We start from the raw sequence: 18,463 nt of genomic DNA on the forward strand, positions 1-18,463 counted from the left end.
TGCATGGGAGTCACCTCTATCCGTCCCCATTCACCTCCCAAGGCTGTTACTACCTTGCTCCACGGTCCCTCATCTGCCCAACCTCCTCACTGCCACCTGCCTCCTCAGCTGGTGTGCAGGCATCCTGCTGGCTTTCTCCCCAGGCTGATGCATCACCTCCTGGCCCGACTCAACTGTCCCACTGCCTTCCCTGTAGACATAAGCCCTAACTCCATTTGGAGCTTCTTCCTTTCCTTTAACAAGGGTCTCCACGTGCCTCTGGTCTACTGCCAGAATGGCCTCCACCAACCTCTGCCTCTGTCTGCTCCACACTAAGGCACAATTTATCATGGTCAATCCACGTAACCTGCACATCTTTGGACTGTGGGAGGAAACCGGCGCACCCGGAGGAAACCCACGCACAGAGACGGGGAGGATGTACAAACTCCACACCGAGAGCCACCCGAGGCTGGAATTGAACCCGGGTCCCTGGTGCTGTGAGGCAGCAATGCTAACCACTGTGCCATCATGTTGCAGGTAGACTTTGAATGCTGCACTCCCCTCGAAGTGAGGATGGATATCTGCAATCTATTCATTTCCAACCGTGATTTATACCGGTCTAAGATTGGGAGGAGGAATGTGACCCTGGCGATTGGTATTTTAATGAGTCTTCATGACACGGTAATGGTTACGTAATGGCGTTCCTGACATGGATAAGTGGGAAATCCATCACCACCATCAGCCATCATGAAAGTGGTGTGGGGAAATATTCCGAACTGATTTCCCACCAGTGGGACTCTGATTTGTGGCTGTGTCCAAATTTTCTACTTCCATCTACCACAAAACCCACCGCTGGCAGGACCAGAAAATCCCACCCCTTGGGCGGAATTCTCCGCTCCCCAAGCCAGGTGGGAGAATTGCGGGAGGGCTGGGCGACTCACGACACGCCGCCCTGGCACCCCCCCACGATTCTCCCACCCCCACCCCGCTCGCAGAATCGCCGCTCGCCTGGTCGCTGCCATCGTGAACATGGCGGCAAATCTTTGTTTGTGGCTTGTGGGGGGCGGAGAGGGGAGTGAGCACCACGGCCGTGCTCGGGAGGGGACTGGCCTGCCAATCGTCGGGCCGGCGTCTCCAAGCGACGCACTCTTTCCCCTCCGCCGCCCCGCAAGATCAAGCCGCCACATCTTGCGGGGCATCGGAGGGGAAGACGGCAACTGCGCATGTGGGGGTTGGAGCCGGCAGCCGTTGTGACGTCAGCCGCGCATGCGCGGGTTGGAGCCGGCCAACCTGCGCATACGCGGCTGATGTCACTTAGGCGCTGCCGTCGCGTCATTCTCGGCGCGCCGCCTTGACGCAAGCGTCAAGGCCCGGCGGCCGAGATTTACGGAGTGCCGCTCCTAGCCCCCTGGCGGGGGGGGGGGGGGGGGGGGGGGGGGGGGTTGTAAATAGTGTGCGAGGAGCAGCCTCAGAGGCCGTCGTGAAACTCGGCCGAGTTCACGTCGGCCTTCCCGATGCCACGCAGGAGAGGAGAATTCCGCCTCTTGTGTCCTGTCCCAGCTAAAGTAGTCACAGCACTGAAAAAGTTAAAACAGCCTCTGAGAATGATAGGTGAACAGAACCAAATGATCACAAATTAAATCTGACACCTCCCTTAATCAAAAACAACTTAAACTGTGAATGATGAGGTTCTGCATTTTTCATATTAATTTTATGTAATGTAGACTGAGTTTTGTACAATATATAGACCGCAGTTCATTTTATTGTAGGATCTGAGAATGTGCAATTTTTGGATCTGAGAAATTGTTTGAAAAAGAAGAGATTCTAAAGTAGTTCAATGAAGTTTCAGTGATCACAAAATGTATTCACCAAGTAAAGTGGGAACATGCTGGAGAGTGTGGGGGTGGGGTGGAGAGTGTGGGGGTGGAGAGTGTGGGGGTGGGGTGGAGAGTGCGGGGGTGGGGTGGGGAGTGTGGGGGGGTGGAGAGTGTGGGGGTGGGGAGTGTGGGGGTGGGGTGGAGAGTGTGGGGGTGGGGTGGGGAGTGTGGGGGTGGGGTGGAGAGTGTGGGGGTGGGGTGGAGAGTGCGGGGGTGGGGAGTGTGGGGGTGGGGTGGAGAGTGTGGGTGGAGAGTGTGGGGGTGGAGACTGTGGGGTGGGGAGTGTGGGGGGGGGGTGGAGAGTGTGGGGGGGGGGTGGAGAGTGTGGGTGGAGAGTGTGGGGGGTGGAGAGTGTGGGGGTGGGGGGAGAGTGTGGGGGTGGAGAGTGTGGGGGTGGGGTGGGGAGTGTGGGGGTGGGGAGGCGGAGTGTGGGGTGGGGAGGAGAGTGTGGGGGTGGGGTGGAGAGTGAGGGGGTGGGGAGGAGAGTGTGGGAGTGGGGTGGAGAGTGGGGGTGGGGAGGCGTGGGGTGGGGTGGGGAGTGTGGGGGTGGGGAGGAGAGTGTGGGGGTGGAGAGTGTGGGGGGTGGAGAGTGTGGGGGTGGGAGGGTGGAGAGTGTGGGGGTGGAGGGGTGGAGAGTGTGGGGGTAGGGGGTGTGGGGGTGGGGAGTGTGGGGGGTGGGAGGGGTGGAGAGTGTGGGGGTAGGGGGTGTGGGGGTGGGGAGTGTGGGGTGGAGAGTGTGGGGTGGGGATTGTGGGGGTGGGGGTGGAGAGTGTGGGGGGTGGAGAGTGTGGGGGTGGAGAGTGTGGGGGTGGAGTGGGGGTGGGGAGTGTGGGGGTGGAGAGTGTGGGGGTGGAGATTATGGGGGTGGGGTGGTGTGAGTGTGGGGGTGGAGAGTGTGGGGGTGGGAGTGTGGGGTGGAGAGTGTGGGGTGGGGATTGTGGGGGTGGGGAGTGTGGTGTGGAGAGTGTGGGGTGGAGGGGTGGAGAGTGTGGGGGTGGAGGGGTGGAGAGTGTGGGGGTAGGGGGCGTGGGGGTGGGGAGTGTCGGGTGGAGAGTGTGGGGTGGGGATTGTGGGGGTGGGGAGTGTGAGGTGGAGAGTGTGGGGTGGGGATTGTGGGGGTGGGGAGTGTGGGGTGGAGAGTGTGGGGTGGGGATTGTGGGGGTGGGGGGTGTGGGGTGGAGAGTGTGAGGGTGGAGGGGTGGAGAGTGTGGGGGTAGGGGGTGTGGGGGTGTGGAGTGTGGGGTGGAGAGTGTGGGGTGGGGATTGTGGGAGTGGGGGTGGAGAGTGTGGGGGTGGAGAGTGTGGGGGTAGGGGGTGTGGGGGTGGGGGTGGAGAGTGTGGGGGGCGGAGAGTGTGGGGGTGGAGTGGGGGTGGGGATTGTGGGGGTGGAGAGTGTGGGGGTGGTGAGTGTGGGGGTGGGGTGGTGAGTATGGGGGTGGGGTGGTGAGTGTGGGGGTGTGGTGGGTAGTGTGGGGGTGGAGAGTGTGGGGGTGGGGTGGAGAGTGTGGGGGTGGGGTGGAGAGTGTGGGGGTGTGGTGGGTAGTGTGGGGGTGGAGAGTGTGGGGGTGGAGGGGGTGGGGATTGTGGGGGTGGAGAGTGTGGGGGTGGGGGGGCTGGAGAGTGGGGGTGGAGATTGTGGGGGTGGGGTGGTGAGTGTGGGGGTGGGGTGGTGAGTGTGGGGGTGGGGTGGAGAGTGTGGGGGTGGGGTGTGGGGGTGGGGTGGAGTGGAGAGTGTGGGGTGTGGGGGTGGGGCGTGTGGGTGTGGGGATTGTGGGGAGGAGAGTGTTGGGGTGGAGAGTGTGGGGGTGGGGTGGAGAGTGTGGGGGTGGGGGACTGGAGAGTGGGGGTGGGGTGGAGTGGAGAGTGTGGGGGTGGGGTGTGTGGGGGTGGAGATTATGGGGGTGGGGTGGAGAGTGTGGGGGTGGGGGGGGGGGCTGGAGTGTGGGGAGGAGAGTGGGGGTGGGGATTGTGGGGAGGAGAGTGGGGGTGGGGATTGTGGGGTGGTGAGTGTGGGGGTGGGGTGGTGTGGAGGTGTGGTGGGGAGTGTGGGGGTGGGGAGTGTGGGGGTGGAGAGTGTGGGGGTGGGGGGCTGGAGCGTGTGGGGGTGGAGAGTGAGGGGGTGGGCTGGTGAGTGTGAGGGCGGGGTGGAGAAAAGAGCTAACGTTTGACCTTTCACATCTTTTGTTCTCTCTGGGGACTGCCATTAGCACTCTTTCCCTGTGGATTCTGTGGCCATTAGCACCCTGTTTCCCTGGGTTTCTGTGACTATGACTAATCTTTCATTCTCACTCCACAGTATTAATATTTCCCACTCTCTCTGTCTGTTAGCTTTGACAAAGAGTCATCTGGACTCAAAACGTTAGCTCTTTTCTCTCCCTACAGATGCTGCCAGACCTGCTGAGATTTTCCAGCATTTTCTCTTTAGTTTCAGATTCCAGCATCCGCAGTAATTTACTTTTATTGTTTTAAATCATGGGGCGACCTCTACGGATTTTGAACTGGGTAGTAGCCCCAAAATATTGTGGTTATATTCTCATTTCCATTACTGCATAGACTGCCCAAATCCTCACATCTTTCAGACAGCTGCCTATTTGTAATCAACTAACATAATTGCTATTAAGCGTACAGGATTCCAACACAATTCTGAGATACACCTAAGACATTCCACCCATTAATGACCTCAGTAGTAATTCTTTAAGATTTCTGTGGGGTCAGGAGTAGCTTGTCTAGCTCCACACAATCTTCCAGTATTTCCATGGCCTTCCTTAATTCGCTACCCAGCCTTCAGAACATGCAATTGGGCTTGGTGTTAGAGCGGTCAGAATTTATAGCCCTTTCAGCTGCTAAGAACAGTGCTCACTGCTCACAGGTAATGTGCAACTATGGCTCTAGCCTCTTGCAGTGACTTTGGACATTTGGTGCAAGCACTCCTCCCATCATCCCGTCTGAAATCTACACAAAGTTCAAATCAACTCCACGAGGTGGTATAACCATGCACAAATAAATGCATATATTTGCAAGGGGCTCGTTTACATCCATCGAGGAACTTCCATCTTTCTGACGTGCACCGATTGTTACTTAAAATCCCAGATGTGAGCAAACTTTTATCGAACGTTTGTGAGCAAAGAGTGGCATGGAACAGCAAATCGGGTGTGAGCAAGGATGATTTAATCAATTAAGGTGAACAGCCAGCACATGTTTTATTAACAAGAACAGTGGATGCCAGAAAAATGTTTTATTAAGTCCACCTGATCAATAACCAGTTGAACTGTTGGTCGATTTACCACTTGACAATGTAATGAACATGAGCAACTTTGATGATTTTGAAGACAACACTTAGATGATGTCTTTGCCAATAGCTCTTCAGACAACTGTAGCCAATGGAGTGAAGATGTTGTTAAAGGGTCAGCCATCTGCTTTTCAAAAAAATATTTATTTTTACCGCATTTGGGCATTTTTATGGGATGTTGGTGTCGTTGGCTAGGCCAGCATTTAATGTCCATCCCTAATTGCCCTCGAGAAGGTTGTGGTAAGTTGCTTTCTTGAACCACAGCAGCCCCTATGGTGTAGGCACACCCATGGTGCTGTTAGTGCTGTAATCAGCTTTTGTCCTGAATCTTTGCTGAATCAGCCACCTTTAATGAGAAGGTGCCACAATTGAGTTCACTATCTCTCCATTAGAGAGGGGAAAATTAACTAGGATTTCTGACTCTGATCATCATTAAATGACCTCTGATATAGATATAGGGCGAGATTCTCCGCAAATGCGGAGAATCGTAAAGGCTGCCGTGGGACAGGCTGTGACCCACGGCAGCCTTCACGGCCACTTCCGGGGCCGATTCTCCCCCCCGGGCAGGGCTAGGAGCGCGGCCCCGTGCGTCACGGCGGCGCGGCCTTGACGACGGTCGTCAAGGCCGCACATCAAGCGTCACGCCGGCTGACACGGCCGATGACGTCAGCCGCGCATGCGCAGTTGCCGTCTTTCTCCTCAGCCGCCCAGCAAGACGTGGCGGCTTGATCTTGCCGGGTGGCGGAGGAGAAAGAGTGCGTCTGTTTTGGACGCTGGCCCGACGATCGATGGGCACCAATCGCGGGCCTGTCCCCTCCCGAGCACAGTCGTGGTGCTCCCGTGCCAATCGGGCATCTGGTGCCCGTTTCACGATGGCAGCAAGCAGGTGTGTTTGCTGCCGTGGTGAAACGGGCATGAAGGGCCGGCGGCTCGGCTCATCGGCCTCAGAGAATCGCCGCTCGCCGTAAAAAACGGCGAGCGGCGATTCATGGCGTGAGCCGGGCGTGGGGGGGGGGGGGGGGGGGGGGGAATAGCGGGAGGGCATGAAAAATGTCGGGAGGCCCTCCCGCTATTCTCCCACCCGGCGTGGGGGGCGGAGAATCGCGCCCATAGACTGTGAGTTTGAAGTAGGGTCAGGACTCTGCTTAACATCCCATGAGGTAAAATAACCTACCAATATTCCTTAAGCACCCAGTGATCTGCACCACAGTAGGAGTCAGTCACTGCAAAGACAAGGGGAAAAGTTTAGGAATTTACTGAAATGTACAACCTTAACAGACTGGTTCCCATTACTAAGTTCACGTACATCAGGTGGAGAGTATATGGCTGGTCCCTTTCATAATAATAGAAATCCCTCTTGGTCTTGTTCTCTGATCCCTTCCTAAACCTTTCACTTTGCTAGATTTTTACCCACTTTCTAAAGCTTCTTGAAAACAAATTTTCTTTTCAGCCATCCCTCTGCTCACCTTTTCTAATCTCTTCCCAATTGTCTCAATGTCCAAATCCCTTTGTAAAAGCACCTTAGGATATTTTGCATACTAAGGAGAGAAATCTCCTCCATGATTCTGGAAGAAATCTGATGTAATAATAGTGGAAAAAGAAAGAATATTTGTGCCATGCCTTTTCAGCTATCAGGAGTTCTCTCCCATGCCTGTCATCACGAACCGTAGTGATTGCTTGCATGCACTGTCTAGGCCTCCTGTGGATATCGTTCTCATCCATCTCGATTCTCGGGCGAGTCATGTGGAAAGTCACAGTCGGTCTTGGTAAGAGGTGGCAATGATTCTCTGGTCACAATGGGGAGGGTGGGAGAGTGCGTACCCATGTAGCATTTTCTCTCCCTCTTTCAGGCCAAACACTGACAAGGAGAAGGCTTCAACCTTCTGGTGCAGCAGAAGGGTCAGGATTCTTTCCCCGCTGGAATCCCTGTCCAACAAAGAGAATCGACCCTAAATATTTAATATAAGTAGAGGTTATTGCTTTACTTTTAATGATGATGATGCATTCAATTTTTCTCTCTGGCAGCTTAACTAGCAGGTTTAACTGCTACACATCATATGTAAACAGCAGTGTAATTAATATAATTGTGGATGTTGGTGATTTATGGCAGTTTCCATAAGAGGGATGTACCTTTTCCATCATTTTTCCCCCAAGCATTTATTTCTTCTGGCACAAAGGAGCTATTACAGCCCCCTTCTGTGGTCCTTTTTAAATTCCTTTCACGGGATGTGGGCGTTGCTAATGGAAATTACATATTTTGTAAAGGTGACATTAGGCAGAGACAAATGATCAAAATAAAATTATATGGAGTTTCAAAGATATGGTTCTTTTGAAAATTGAATTAATCTCATAAATGGAAGTATATTCAGCAACTATACAGAGATTGTTTTGCATGTAATGTGCACATTTCGGTCCACAGAGGAAATCAATTTGTTTCACAGCTGTATGAGAAATTAATCTCTTTCTCTCCGATGACCTATCCTAATTGTACGGCATGCCTCCCTCCGCGACTTCCAGTGGCGGCCTGTAGGGAGGAGTCACACACGAGGGAGGAGGTTCCCACCAGAATACTTGTTTCTTGACCCTGTTGCTCAGTTTTTGGGAATATTTTCACATAAAATTCCATCTGTTCGATGGAGAAGGTGCCCGCCCGCGTAAGGGAAATGCCAAGAATGACCAGGACAAAATAAATCACTGATAGAAATTTATTGACGGATTCGGAGGCTTCTCGAGGCTCCTCAGTGGAGAAGATGGGGAGACTGCTCCTGTGACTCGGGCCACTCCAATAATGGCCAAGATGCTTGTCGACGTCTTGGCAGTGGAGTTTGAGAGCCACTGGAGAGTTGTGTCCGGGGACTTTCATAAGTCAATAGAGGATGTCATGGCTCCCATCCGATCGAAGTTGGAAAATACCTCCTAAATAGCATGGTGTGATGATTAAGGGTGTGGAGGCAGTTCCTCCGAAGGGCGGCGAACAAATCACCTCGCCGGAGGCTGAGATCTCACCGATGGCCGGTGAAAATAAGGCACTGAGGGCTAAGGTGGATGAAATGGAGAAATGTGCTAGGGGGGCAGAACCTCAAGAATTGTGGGGTTACCCGGAGGGAATGGAAGGCTCAACTCCCACAGAGTACTTCTCGAGGGTGCTTGGGAAGATAGTGGAGGAGGCCGGTTTCAGGCCCCCTCCCGAGCTGGATCGAGCCCATTGGACAGTCCGGGAGAAGCCCTGACCCAACAAAGTACCATGGGCTGTTATAATGTAATAATGGACAATGAATCTGTTTTGCTGAGGGATTAATACCCCCCCCCCCCCCCCCCCCCTGCTCTTCACTAAATAGTGTCAATGAATGTTTTATTCGACATGGCCTCAGTTTATCTTCTCATCTGACAATGGGGCATTCTGCTACAGGAATGTCAGCCTTAGAGTTTGTGCTCTTGAGTCCCGGCATGTGAATGAAACTCGTAACTTTCTGAATCAGAGTTGACAGCGCTATCAACTGACCCAGGTTCTGAACTAGAGGAGGACAAAGAAAGCACTTCAAAGACACCCTGAAGGCTTATCTCAAGAAATGCAACATAGACGCCAATGCCTGTGATACCCTTGCTCCGAGGCAACCTACTTGGAGGAACCAATTGAAGAGACACAATTCTTCGAGGACACCAGGTGGCAAGAGGAGACCCAGAAAAGGAGCCTGAGAAAGGAATATCCACGATCTGGAGTCCAAGCACTGATCCCACCTCCCGGAAACTCTTGCCACGTGTTTGATCGAAGATGCGGCTCTAGGATTTTGCTCATCAACCATGCAGGAACCCACAGGACCCATGACCTGTAACACAGAGTTCCTTGGGTGGTCAATCATATTCATTAGCGAGTGATTGCCGAAGAAGAGGAGAAGAATGTAGGTGTGATGTGAGGGGATGTTGTGGAGTTATCTCAACTTCCTGATAGAACTATTAACTCAGCAGTTTTTCCCTCTTCACTTCATAGAATCATAGAATTTACAGTGCAGAAGGAGGCCATTTGGCCCATCAAATCTGCACTGCCCTCGGAAAGAAGACCCCACTTAAGCCCACGCCTCCACCCCATCCCCATAACCCAGTAACCCCACCTAACCTTTTTGGACACTAAGGGCAATTTATCATGGCCAATTCACCTAACCTACACATATTTGAACTGTGGGAGGAAACCGGAGCACCCGGAAGAAACTCACGCAGACACGGGGAGGATGTGCAGACCCCACACAGACAGTGACTCAGCCAGGAATCGAACCTGGGACCCTGGAGCTGTGAAACAACTGTGCTAACCACTGTGCTACCGAGTTGCCCAACTTGACAACTATTTACAATGACATAATGGGACCATCCACAAGATGCAGTGCAGCAACTCACCAAGGCTCCTTCGACAACATCTTCCAAACACGCAACATCTACCACCTAGGAGGACAAGAGCAACAGACGCATGGAGCACCAGCACCTAAATTCCCCTCCAAGAAATACACCATCCTGACTTGGAGCTACATTGCGTCCCTTCACAGTTGTTGGGTCAAAATCCTGGCACTCCTCACGACTAACTCCCACAGCAATTTGGGTGTACCTACATGACGTGGACTGTAGTTAGTGGTTGAAGAAGGTGGCTCATCACCAGCTTCTCAGTGGAAAGTAGGGATAAGAAATAAAAATGTTGACCTTGCCAGAATCAGGTGAAATAATTGAAAGAAAATTGAAATCAGGAATTTGATCACCAACTAATGGTGCAGTGGTGTGAATTTCTGGGCATGTTCGTGAATAAGACATTTGTTTAATTGTGGCCCTTAACAATAGTCTGGTATCACTGCTCTAACAGAGGCTGGGAAATCTTTGTTTCAGGGAGTTTGCCAAAGAGAGAGAGAGGGTGGAAAACAGACGTGCATTCCTAAAATTGAGGAGACAGCAGCAGATTGAGAGAGAGCTGAATGGTTACCTGGAGTGGATTTGTAAAGCAGGTAAGTGTGGGGCTCGAACAAGACAACCATGCTGAGCTGGAGCTCACCAAAAGATAATTGATGCCTTGGAAAATGTCAAGAGATAAGCAACCAAGTTAAAGGTGATAGGTCAAGTTGAGAAGGCTGTTTAAGAGGCAACCTGGATCCTTAGCTCCAGGTGAAATTGTGTCCAATTCTGTGCGCCACGCTTTAAGAAGGATGTCAAAGGCTTTAGATTGGATGAAGTGGAGATTGACCAAAATGCTACCAGGGATGAGAGAGTTCAGTAATGTGAAAAGACTAGAGCAGTTGAGATTGTTCTTCTTAGGGAGCGAAGGCTAAGGGGAAATTTAATAGAGATGTTTTGATCAAGTGGATAGGGAAAAATAGTTTCCACTGGCACGAGACAGTAACCAGAGGACACGGAATTAATATCCTTGGCAAAAAATACAGGGGAGATGAGTTTTTTTTACACAACTGGATGTTATGCCCTGGAACTTACTGTCTGAAAGGGTGGTGGATGTAAACTCACTGTTAACTTTCAAAGGCAAATTGGATAAATATTTGAAAAAGATGATTGCAAGATCTTGGGAAAAATCAATGGAGTGGAACTAATTGGGATAGTTCTTTCAAAGAGCCAATAGGGAAATGATGGGCTGCTTGACCTCTTTCTGTGTTGTATGATGCCATTTGTCTAGTCATCTGGAAATTCCTTTAATAGTCGCCACAGTCATGAATATGCAGAAAATATATCAACATTTTATTAAGTGCATAAAATAACAAGTTAGCTTACATTCAGTAGCTGCAGATTGACAGGAGAGAGTAACAATGGAGAAATCACCTGACTAATCACATGATGACTGTGTGACTGAGCACATAAACCCCACCCCAATGGTGAGAGGAAATTGGGATTATTCCCTTTGAAAAACATGTGGATTTGTAGCTGTCAAGAGTATGATGGCCTTGCAGTAGTTCACCTAGGATCTTTTTAAAATATAAATTTAGAGTAACCAATTCTTTTATTCCAATTAAGGGACAATTTAGCATGTCCAATCCACCTACCCTGTACATCTTTGGGTTGTGTGGGTGAGACCCACGCAGACGTGGGGAGATTGTGCAAACTCCACATGGACAGTGACCCAGGGCCTGGATCGAAGCCGGGACCTCGGCGGTGCGAGGCAGCAGTGCTAACCACTGCACCACCGCCTGTATAGTTCACCTAGGATGACCACTGATCTAAATTCCATCTCCCCCAACATGGGCGTGGAGGAGAGTGAAACAGGCGACAGCGAGACAGAGATAAAGAGAGCAGCAAGGCATTATCTTTAGCAGAAGGAGCCGAGTGCTCTTTAGTTGGACAGAGCCTGAGAAAAGCCCAGCTCACAATGGGGTAAGAACCACTGAATTAGACACAGCGGTTAGCTCACGCAGCTGGAACAAAACCATATGTTTGTGAGCAGAGTGTATCTATAGTACACCTTTGATGCCTCTGCAGGGGTTTTGTTGGTGGTTCCACCTGCAGCGGTAGCTGGGAGGAATTACTGAACCTGACAACTGATTAACATCTTGACAGATACAGCAATTAACCCTGGGGTGGGGGTGGGGGGGGGGGGGGGGGGGGGGGGAGGACTGTTTGAAGGTGGTGCATAATTAACAGCAATTCTCCATGTCGGACTTCTTAGAACTTGAACAAGCCTTTGCAGCAAACCTGTTTTATGTATATGTAAGGAGGCATGTATCTATATATATATATGTTTTAAGAAATATTTTGCAGTGTTGCAGAGCCTTTCGTCACATTCCCATCTTTTTTTTCCTGTTATTTGACTATTCATTTCATGCAGAGGAGGTGATACTGGCAGAGGAGGAGACTGACACTGAAGAGAAATCACCCTTTGATGGTAAGACTTGTTTTTTAAGAGACTTGGCAAAGCTGGAAACTATTTGAACAATAATTAATGTTTTAAAGGGTTATTGTCAGCTCCAACTGCTTTCATGAAACATTCCCAGATCAGATAAGTATTTTTAGGTATAGCCTTGTGCCCCGAATACACAACTCCTACCATGGGTTACTTTCTCCTCCAGCCATTCTGTACATCGGATAGAGTGAAATTCAAATGCTAGTTGAGTCCTTAGAGCAATGCAAAATTGATTAGGAAAGTTAGAACTAGGTGTCTTTGGGATTTTGCTAGTGTTATGGTATCCCAAAGACTGTCGGAATACCCAGGGACACCCGCCAGCTCCTCTTCCTTTGCTCTCAACGTTTTACAAAGGTCACCTAGGAGCCCCACCTCCGCCTCCAGAGCCACCACACGATCGCTGTGGTCTGAGATCACTCCTTCGATCTCCCGAATCTGCGACTCCTGCACCTTCAAACATCTCTCCATCTGCTCCAAAGTACTCTTTAGGGGTGCCACAGCTTCTGCAATGGCCTTTACATCCTCCTCACTCATTTATTTCCTCTGCTTATGGAATTCCTCCTTGATAAAAGTCATCAGTTCCTGTATCTGGGGCCGTACAGCTTGCCCCTCCCCCTCCTGCATGCTGGAAGAACATAGAACAGTACAGCACAGAATAGGCCCTTCGGCCCTCGATGTTGTGCCGAGCTTTGTCCGAAACCAAGATCAAGCTATACCACTCCCTGTCATTCTGGTGTGCTCCATGTGCCTATCCAATAACCGCTTGAAAGTTTCTAAAGTGTCCGACTCCACTATCACAGCAGGCAGTCCATTCCACACCCTAACCAGGAGTGAGGAGTGATTGAGTTAGGGAGGGAGTGAGGTAGGGAGGGAGTGAGTGAGGTAGGGGGAGTGAGTGAGGTGGGGGAGTGAGTGAGGTAGGGAGGGAGTGAGTGAGGTAGGGAGTGAGTAAGGAGTGAGTGAGGTAGAGAGGGAGTGAGGAATGAGTGAGGTAGGGAGGGAGTGAGTGAGGAGTGAGTGAGGTAGGGAGAGTGTGAGTGAGGTAGGGAGGGAGTGAGGTTGGGAGGGAGTGAGGAGTGAGGGAGTGAAGACTGACGATGTCGGAGGGAGTGAGTGAGGTAGGGAGGGAGTGAGGAGTGAGTGAGGTAGGGAGGGAGTGAGGAGTGAGGGAAGTAGGGAGGGTGAGGTAAGGAGGGAGTGAGTGAGGTAGGGAGGGAGGAGTGAGTGAGGTAGGGAGGGAGTGAGTGAGGTAGGGAGGGAGGAGTAAGTGAGGTAGGGAGGGAGTGAGTGAGGAGTGAGGTAGGGAGGGAGTGACTGAGGTAGGGAGTGGGTGAGGAGTGAGTGAGGGAGGGAGTGAGTGAGGTAGGGAGGGAGGGCGAGTGAGTGAGGTAGGGAGAGAGTGACAGGTAGGGAGTGGGTGAGGAGTGAGTGAGGGAGGGAGTGAGTGAGGTAGGGAGGGAGGGGGAGTGAGTGAGGTAGGGAGGGAATGAGTGAGGTAGGGAGGGAGTGAGGAGTGAGTGAGGTAGGGAGAGAGTGAGGAGTGAGGGAAGAGGCGGTTGCTGCAGCCCCAGACTGTTTCAACTTTCCAGCCAAATCTCTCACTGCTTTCTGCCGGGTCTGGCGATCAGAAGACATACCATTCCAGGGGTAAACTACTCCTCTAACATTCACCTTCACCTTTTTATCAAAATATCACCCGAATCTGCTTGAAAAGAGCCTTTTTCTTTGACTTTAAGCAGGAACAGACCTGTATGTGATCATTCACTTCATGGACACAACCGGAAGCTTTTTGCGGGGAGTCCTTAACAGTGTATTAGCTTTTGAAGGAGCTCCTTGGACTGTGCTACACATCTCAAGGTTCCCCAGAAATGTAACTGTTAACAGGGTGTAGCGATTGTCACTTTAAGACCAGCCTTACTGAGTAAGGGTCACTGGCTTGATTGACCAATCAGCACCTAGCACTGGTAATCTCTCTAAGGGGGAGGACTTTTCTGAGTTCCATCGAGGATACAGTGGACGAACTCGAAGCTCGGAGCTAATTAAGCAACCTTGTAAATAAAGTTTGTTTGTTCAACTTAAGAAACCTCTGGGAATACACATCACATCTGGTGACAATAAACGATCCTGTTGCTGCTTCTAGCCCTACACCTGTGAGTATTGCAGTTTAATCGAAGACTAAAGGAAACTCAAAACAAAAAATATATTTATAATAATGCTACTATTTGAGCAAATAGACATATTCGACTCCTCCATGGAGGCCTAGAGTCTATACATCGAGAACTTTGGGATTTCATTTCCAGACAAACAAAATAGGGGCGGAGGCAAAGTGCAAAGCCATTCTCCTGAGCGTCTGTGGAAGTCAAGCCCACAATCTTATTCACAGCCTCACAGCCTCAGCCCCAAGTGTCCCTGACTCCAAATCATACACTGAGCACGGGGATTTAGTGAAGGGTCATTTTCAACCCAAACAATCAGTCATAATCCAGGGATTCAAATTTGTTCAGAAATGAGATCCCAGGCCAATCAATCGTGATTTACATTGGGCGGGATTCTCCGGCCTTGCCCGCCCAGCACCCGGAGAATCCCACCCGAGGTCAATGGAGTTCTCCATTTTCCGTGTCTCGCCTGTGGCGTTCTTACAGTGGATGGGCAGAATAATCCAGCCCATTGTTACACTAAAGCAATATCGGAGCATTGTGATTTTGGAGTGACCCTCAATGACATGCTGTGGGATCGGTTAGTTTGTGGCATGAGCAACAATGTTATACAGTACTGATTGTGAGCAGAAGTCAACATAAATTTCAAATGGGTAATGGAGATGGCGCTAACCCATGAAAGCACTAAAAAAAGATTCACAAGCGCACAACATGGTGCCATATACCAATTCGGAGTCAGCTGTGGTGTCAAAATCACCGAAGCAGCCCCAAGCTGTCTCGGGGAAACATTTTCAGTCAGCCACAGAACAAAAAGATATAGCTGAGACAGTCAGACAATGCTTCTTAAGGTGAAATATAACTGATGTGGGTGTAATCACACTGCGGAATCATGTTTGTTTTTGGACACTGAGTGTTATTACTGTCACAGAAGAGGACATGCGGTAAAACAGCACTGAGCAAAGTCAAGACTGCCAAATAATCAATCGGCCAAGATGTTACAAGTACACAACGTGAAAGAGCCTGACACCATTGATTCTGACATTTGCTCCCTATTTAATCTTAAAGCAGTCAATCCAGGCCCTATTATACCTGATAAATGGGAAGCCTTTAAGTATGAACGTGGATACAGGAGTATCAGTCACTGTGATGGACGAGGCATTCATTTCAGTACCTGATCGAAGGTGCTCAACCATTGAACTTGGACCGGCACTTTTGCCAAGTTGAATACGTACACGGGGGAGGAAATAAAAATAAAGGCACCACAATTGTACCTGTGAGATACGGACAACTGTCTACCCTACTACCAGTAATAATAGTGACGAGTGAAGGACCAAGCCATCTGGGTCGTGATTAGCTTAAAGAAATCAAGTTGAATTATTCTGAGAACTGAGCGCGGACAGGGAGGCTGCCAGAATTATAAAGAAAATACGAATGTCTTCTGTGACAAATTCGGCAAATCCAAAGGCTTACAAGCTAAGGTGTACATTCATAGAATCATAGAACTTACAGTGCAGAAGGAGGCCATTCGACCCATCGGGTCTGCAACGGCCCTTGGAAAGAGCACCCTACTTAAGCCCACACCTCCACCCTACCCCAGTAACCCCACTTAACCTTTTTGACACTAAGGGGCAATTTATCATGACCAATCCATCTAACCTGCACATTGTTGGACTGTGGGAGGAAACCGGAGCACCTGGAGGAAAGACACGCAGACACGGGGAGAAAGTGCAGACTCCACGCAGACAGTCACCTGAGAATGGAATTGAACCCGGGACCTTGGAGCTGTGAGGCAGCAGTGCTAACCACTGTGCCACAGTGCGGTCCATTGATCTAGAGGCGACTCCCCAATTATTTAGGGCAAGGCTGGTACCATATGCCTGACGAGAAGAAATGGATACGGAGTTAAACAGGTTGGAAGAACTGGGCATCATCCTGCCAATTCCATTTTTGGGATGTTTTCATCCCTGTAGTGAAGCTGGACAAGGCCATCCACATTTGTGGCGATTATTAGCTAACAGTATCAGGCTGTCAAGCTGAATAAGTATCCAATGCCGAAAATTGAAGACCTGTACACAAAGCTGGGAGGAGTTCCCCAGGGGTATGTCACAACAGACACATACACAGGCCTATTCTAGTCTACAAACCTGTCTTTTGGAATGTGTTCGGCATGTGCAATGTTACAAGGGATGATGGAGAGTCTGCTACAAGGGCTATCACAGTTGCAGTATACTTGGCGATATCCTTATAAGTAAATTAATAGAAGCCCAGCATCTAGAAACTTAGAAGAGGTGTTAAAGAGGTTGGAATCCACCGCAAGGAAGAGAAGTCCATGTTTCAAGCCATGGAGATGACCTATCTGGGCACCTTGTAGGTACACAAGGGTTCTTGCCAGAGAAAGAGAAAAAGTCAATGCGTTAAAGGAGATGCCTTCTCCCACAAAACATACAGAACTCAAATCATTTTGGGGGATGATAAACTACGATGGATATTTTGTACCCATTTTATCGAGTGCACTGGCCCCCTTGCATAAGAGGCACCATTGTTGGTTTTGGAAGGTTCTCCAGATGGAGGCTTTCAACAGAGTGAAACAATTTCTGCATTCCTCACACCTGTTAGTGCACTTTAACCCATCTAGAGAACTGATATTGAGTGGGACGCCTCTCTATATGGCGTTGGTGTGATGTTGTCCTATGAGATGGATAATGGCTCTAAAAAGCATGGCATTGATGCAGATATCAAGAAACTAGTCAAGCATTGTCACGCTGCCAACTGCAACTAAACTTGCCAGCTGGAGCTTCACTGCATCCTTGGGAATGGTCTGGCCGACCATAGATACGGGTCCATATTGACTATGTGTATCCATTCTGGGACACAATGTTTTTGTTTGTGATTGACGCACACTCTAAATTGATGGAGATATTTGAGGTGAAGTCACCTTCATCGCTGCAAGTTTGCACAGTGGTTAGCACTGTTGCTTTGCAACGCCAGGGACCTAAGTTCAATTCCTGGCTTGGGTCACTGACTGCGGAGTCTGCACGTTCTCCCTGTGTCTGCACGGGTTTCCTCCGGTTTCCTCCCACAAAGTCCCGAAAGACATACTTTTTAGGTAAATTGGACATTCTGAATGCTCTCTCAGTGTACCCGAACACTGGAATGAGGCAACTAGGGTTTTTCACAGTAACTTCATTGCACTGTTAATGTAAGCCTATTTGTGGCACTAATAAAGATTATTGTCATTGAAAGGCCACTGCTTTTCAATTCATGGATTCCCCAAGGTGGTTGTATCGGACAATGGAACCGTTTTCACAAGTGCTGAACTTCAAAACTTCACCATTCTCAATGGCGTTAAACACATTGGAACTGCACCTTACCACCCAGCACCAAGTGGACTAGCTGAGAGAACCATCAAACTTTCAAGTCTGACCTAAGGAAACTGTCAGGAAGAATCTTGAAAATCAGAGTTTCACGTGTCCTTCTTAGTTACTGTACCATTCCACACGCAACAACAGGAGTTTCACCAGCAAACCTGCTAGTGTACCATTCCACATGCAACAACAGGAGTTTCACCAGCAAACCTGCTACTGTACGTCCACATGCAACTACACATGTTTCACCAGCAAACCTGCTAAGGAAACATCGTCTCAGAACAAGACCACGCCTTGTGTTTCCAAATTTGCCAGGGGGCGGGTAGTGACCAGCCAGTGATCATCATAAAACAAACAATGATATGCATAGTATAGCATGGAAACTTATGTTAGATGAAGCCGTACAGGTGAAAAACTTTGGGAGTAGACCGAGTTGCAACCCAGTTGTCTCTGAGACTGGACCCCTTTCATACCAAGTAGACATGGAGGGAAGGATCGTTCGTAAACACGTGGACCACTTGAGGAGCAGAGAGATGCTTCAGCAGTCAACCATCAAGAAATCTTTTCAAACTCATAAATACTGAATTACCTGATCAACCTGTTAACGGCATAACTGATGTCTCCGTGGAAACAAGTAGTGTGCCAGCAGAGGTACCCGTTATTGCAGTTCCTGTTAATGTTGATCATGTGAAAAGCATCTAATCTTCAGAATTACGCTGCTCTACAAGAAGCAGAAAATCCCCTCAAAGGACTTGATTTATAATTAGTGGACTTATGTATATAGTGTGTACTTAGAATTCGGGCGTAAGTACAAATGTAATTGTTCCTCCGAATTTGATCGTGTTTTCTATTCACCTGTAATTTGGCAATAAAGATTGTAAAAACGGGAGGGGAGGGTTGTGGTCATTGTCACTTTTAGA

The 18,463-nt window shown here is 49.8% G+C and overlaps 1 protein-coding gene across 10 annotated transcripts in view; it reads left to right on the forward strand.

Annotated features, from left to right (window-relative positions):
• The window catches only part of cacna1ab (calcium channel, voltage-dependent, P/Q type, alpha 1A subunit, b), a 617,073-nt gene that overhangs the window by 365,625 nt on the left and 232,985 nt on the right, over positions 1-18,463 (forward strand). For 6 of the 10 annotated variants that reach the window (XM_038784774.1, XM_038784770.1, XM_038784769.1 and 3 more), the window contains exons 10-11: positions 10,012-10,127; positions 11,930-12,004. In XM_038784774.1, coding sequence (XP_038640702.1) covers positions 10,012-10,127; positions 11,930-12,004 — 191 coding nt within the window. The remainder of the gene's footprint in view (positions 1-10,011; positions 10,128-11,929; positions 12,005-18,463) is intronic. The other 4 variants (XM_038784777.1, XM_038784768.1, XM_038784776.1 and 1 more) reach the window with 1 other exon arrangement.

The sequence above is a fragment of the Scyliorhinus canicula genome, chromosome 25 (assembly GCF_902713615.1).
Source record: "Scyliorhinus canicula chromosome 25, sScyCan1.1, whole genome shotgun sequence".
In the NCBI taxonomy this organism is placed as follows: Eukaryota; Metazoa; Chordata; class Chondrichthyes; order Carcharhiniformes; family Scyliorhinidae; genus Scyliorhinus; species Scyliorhinus canicula.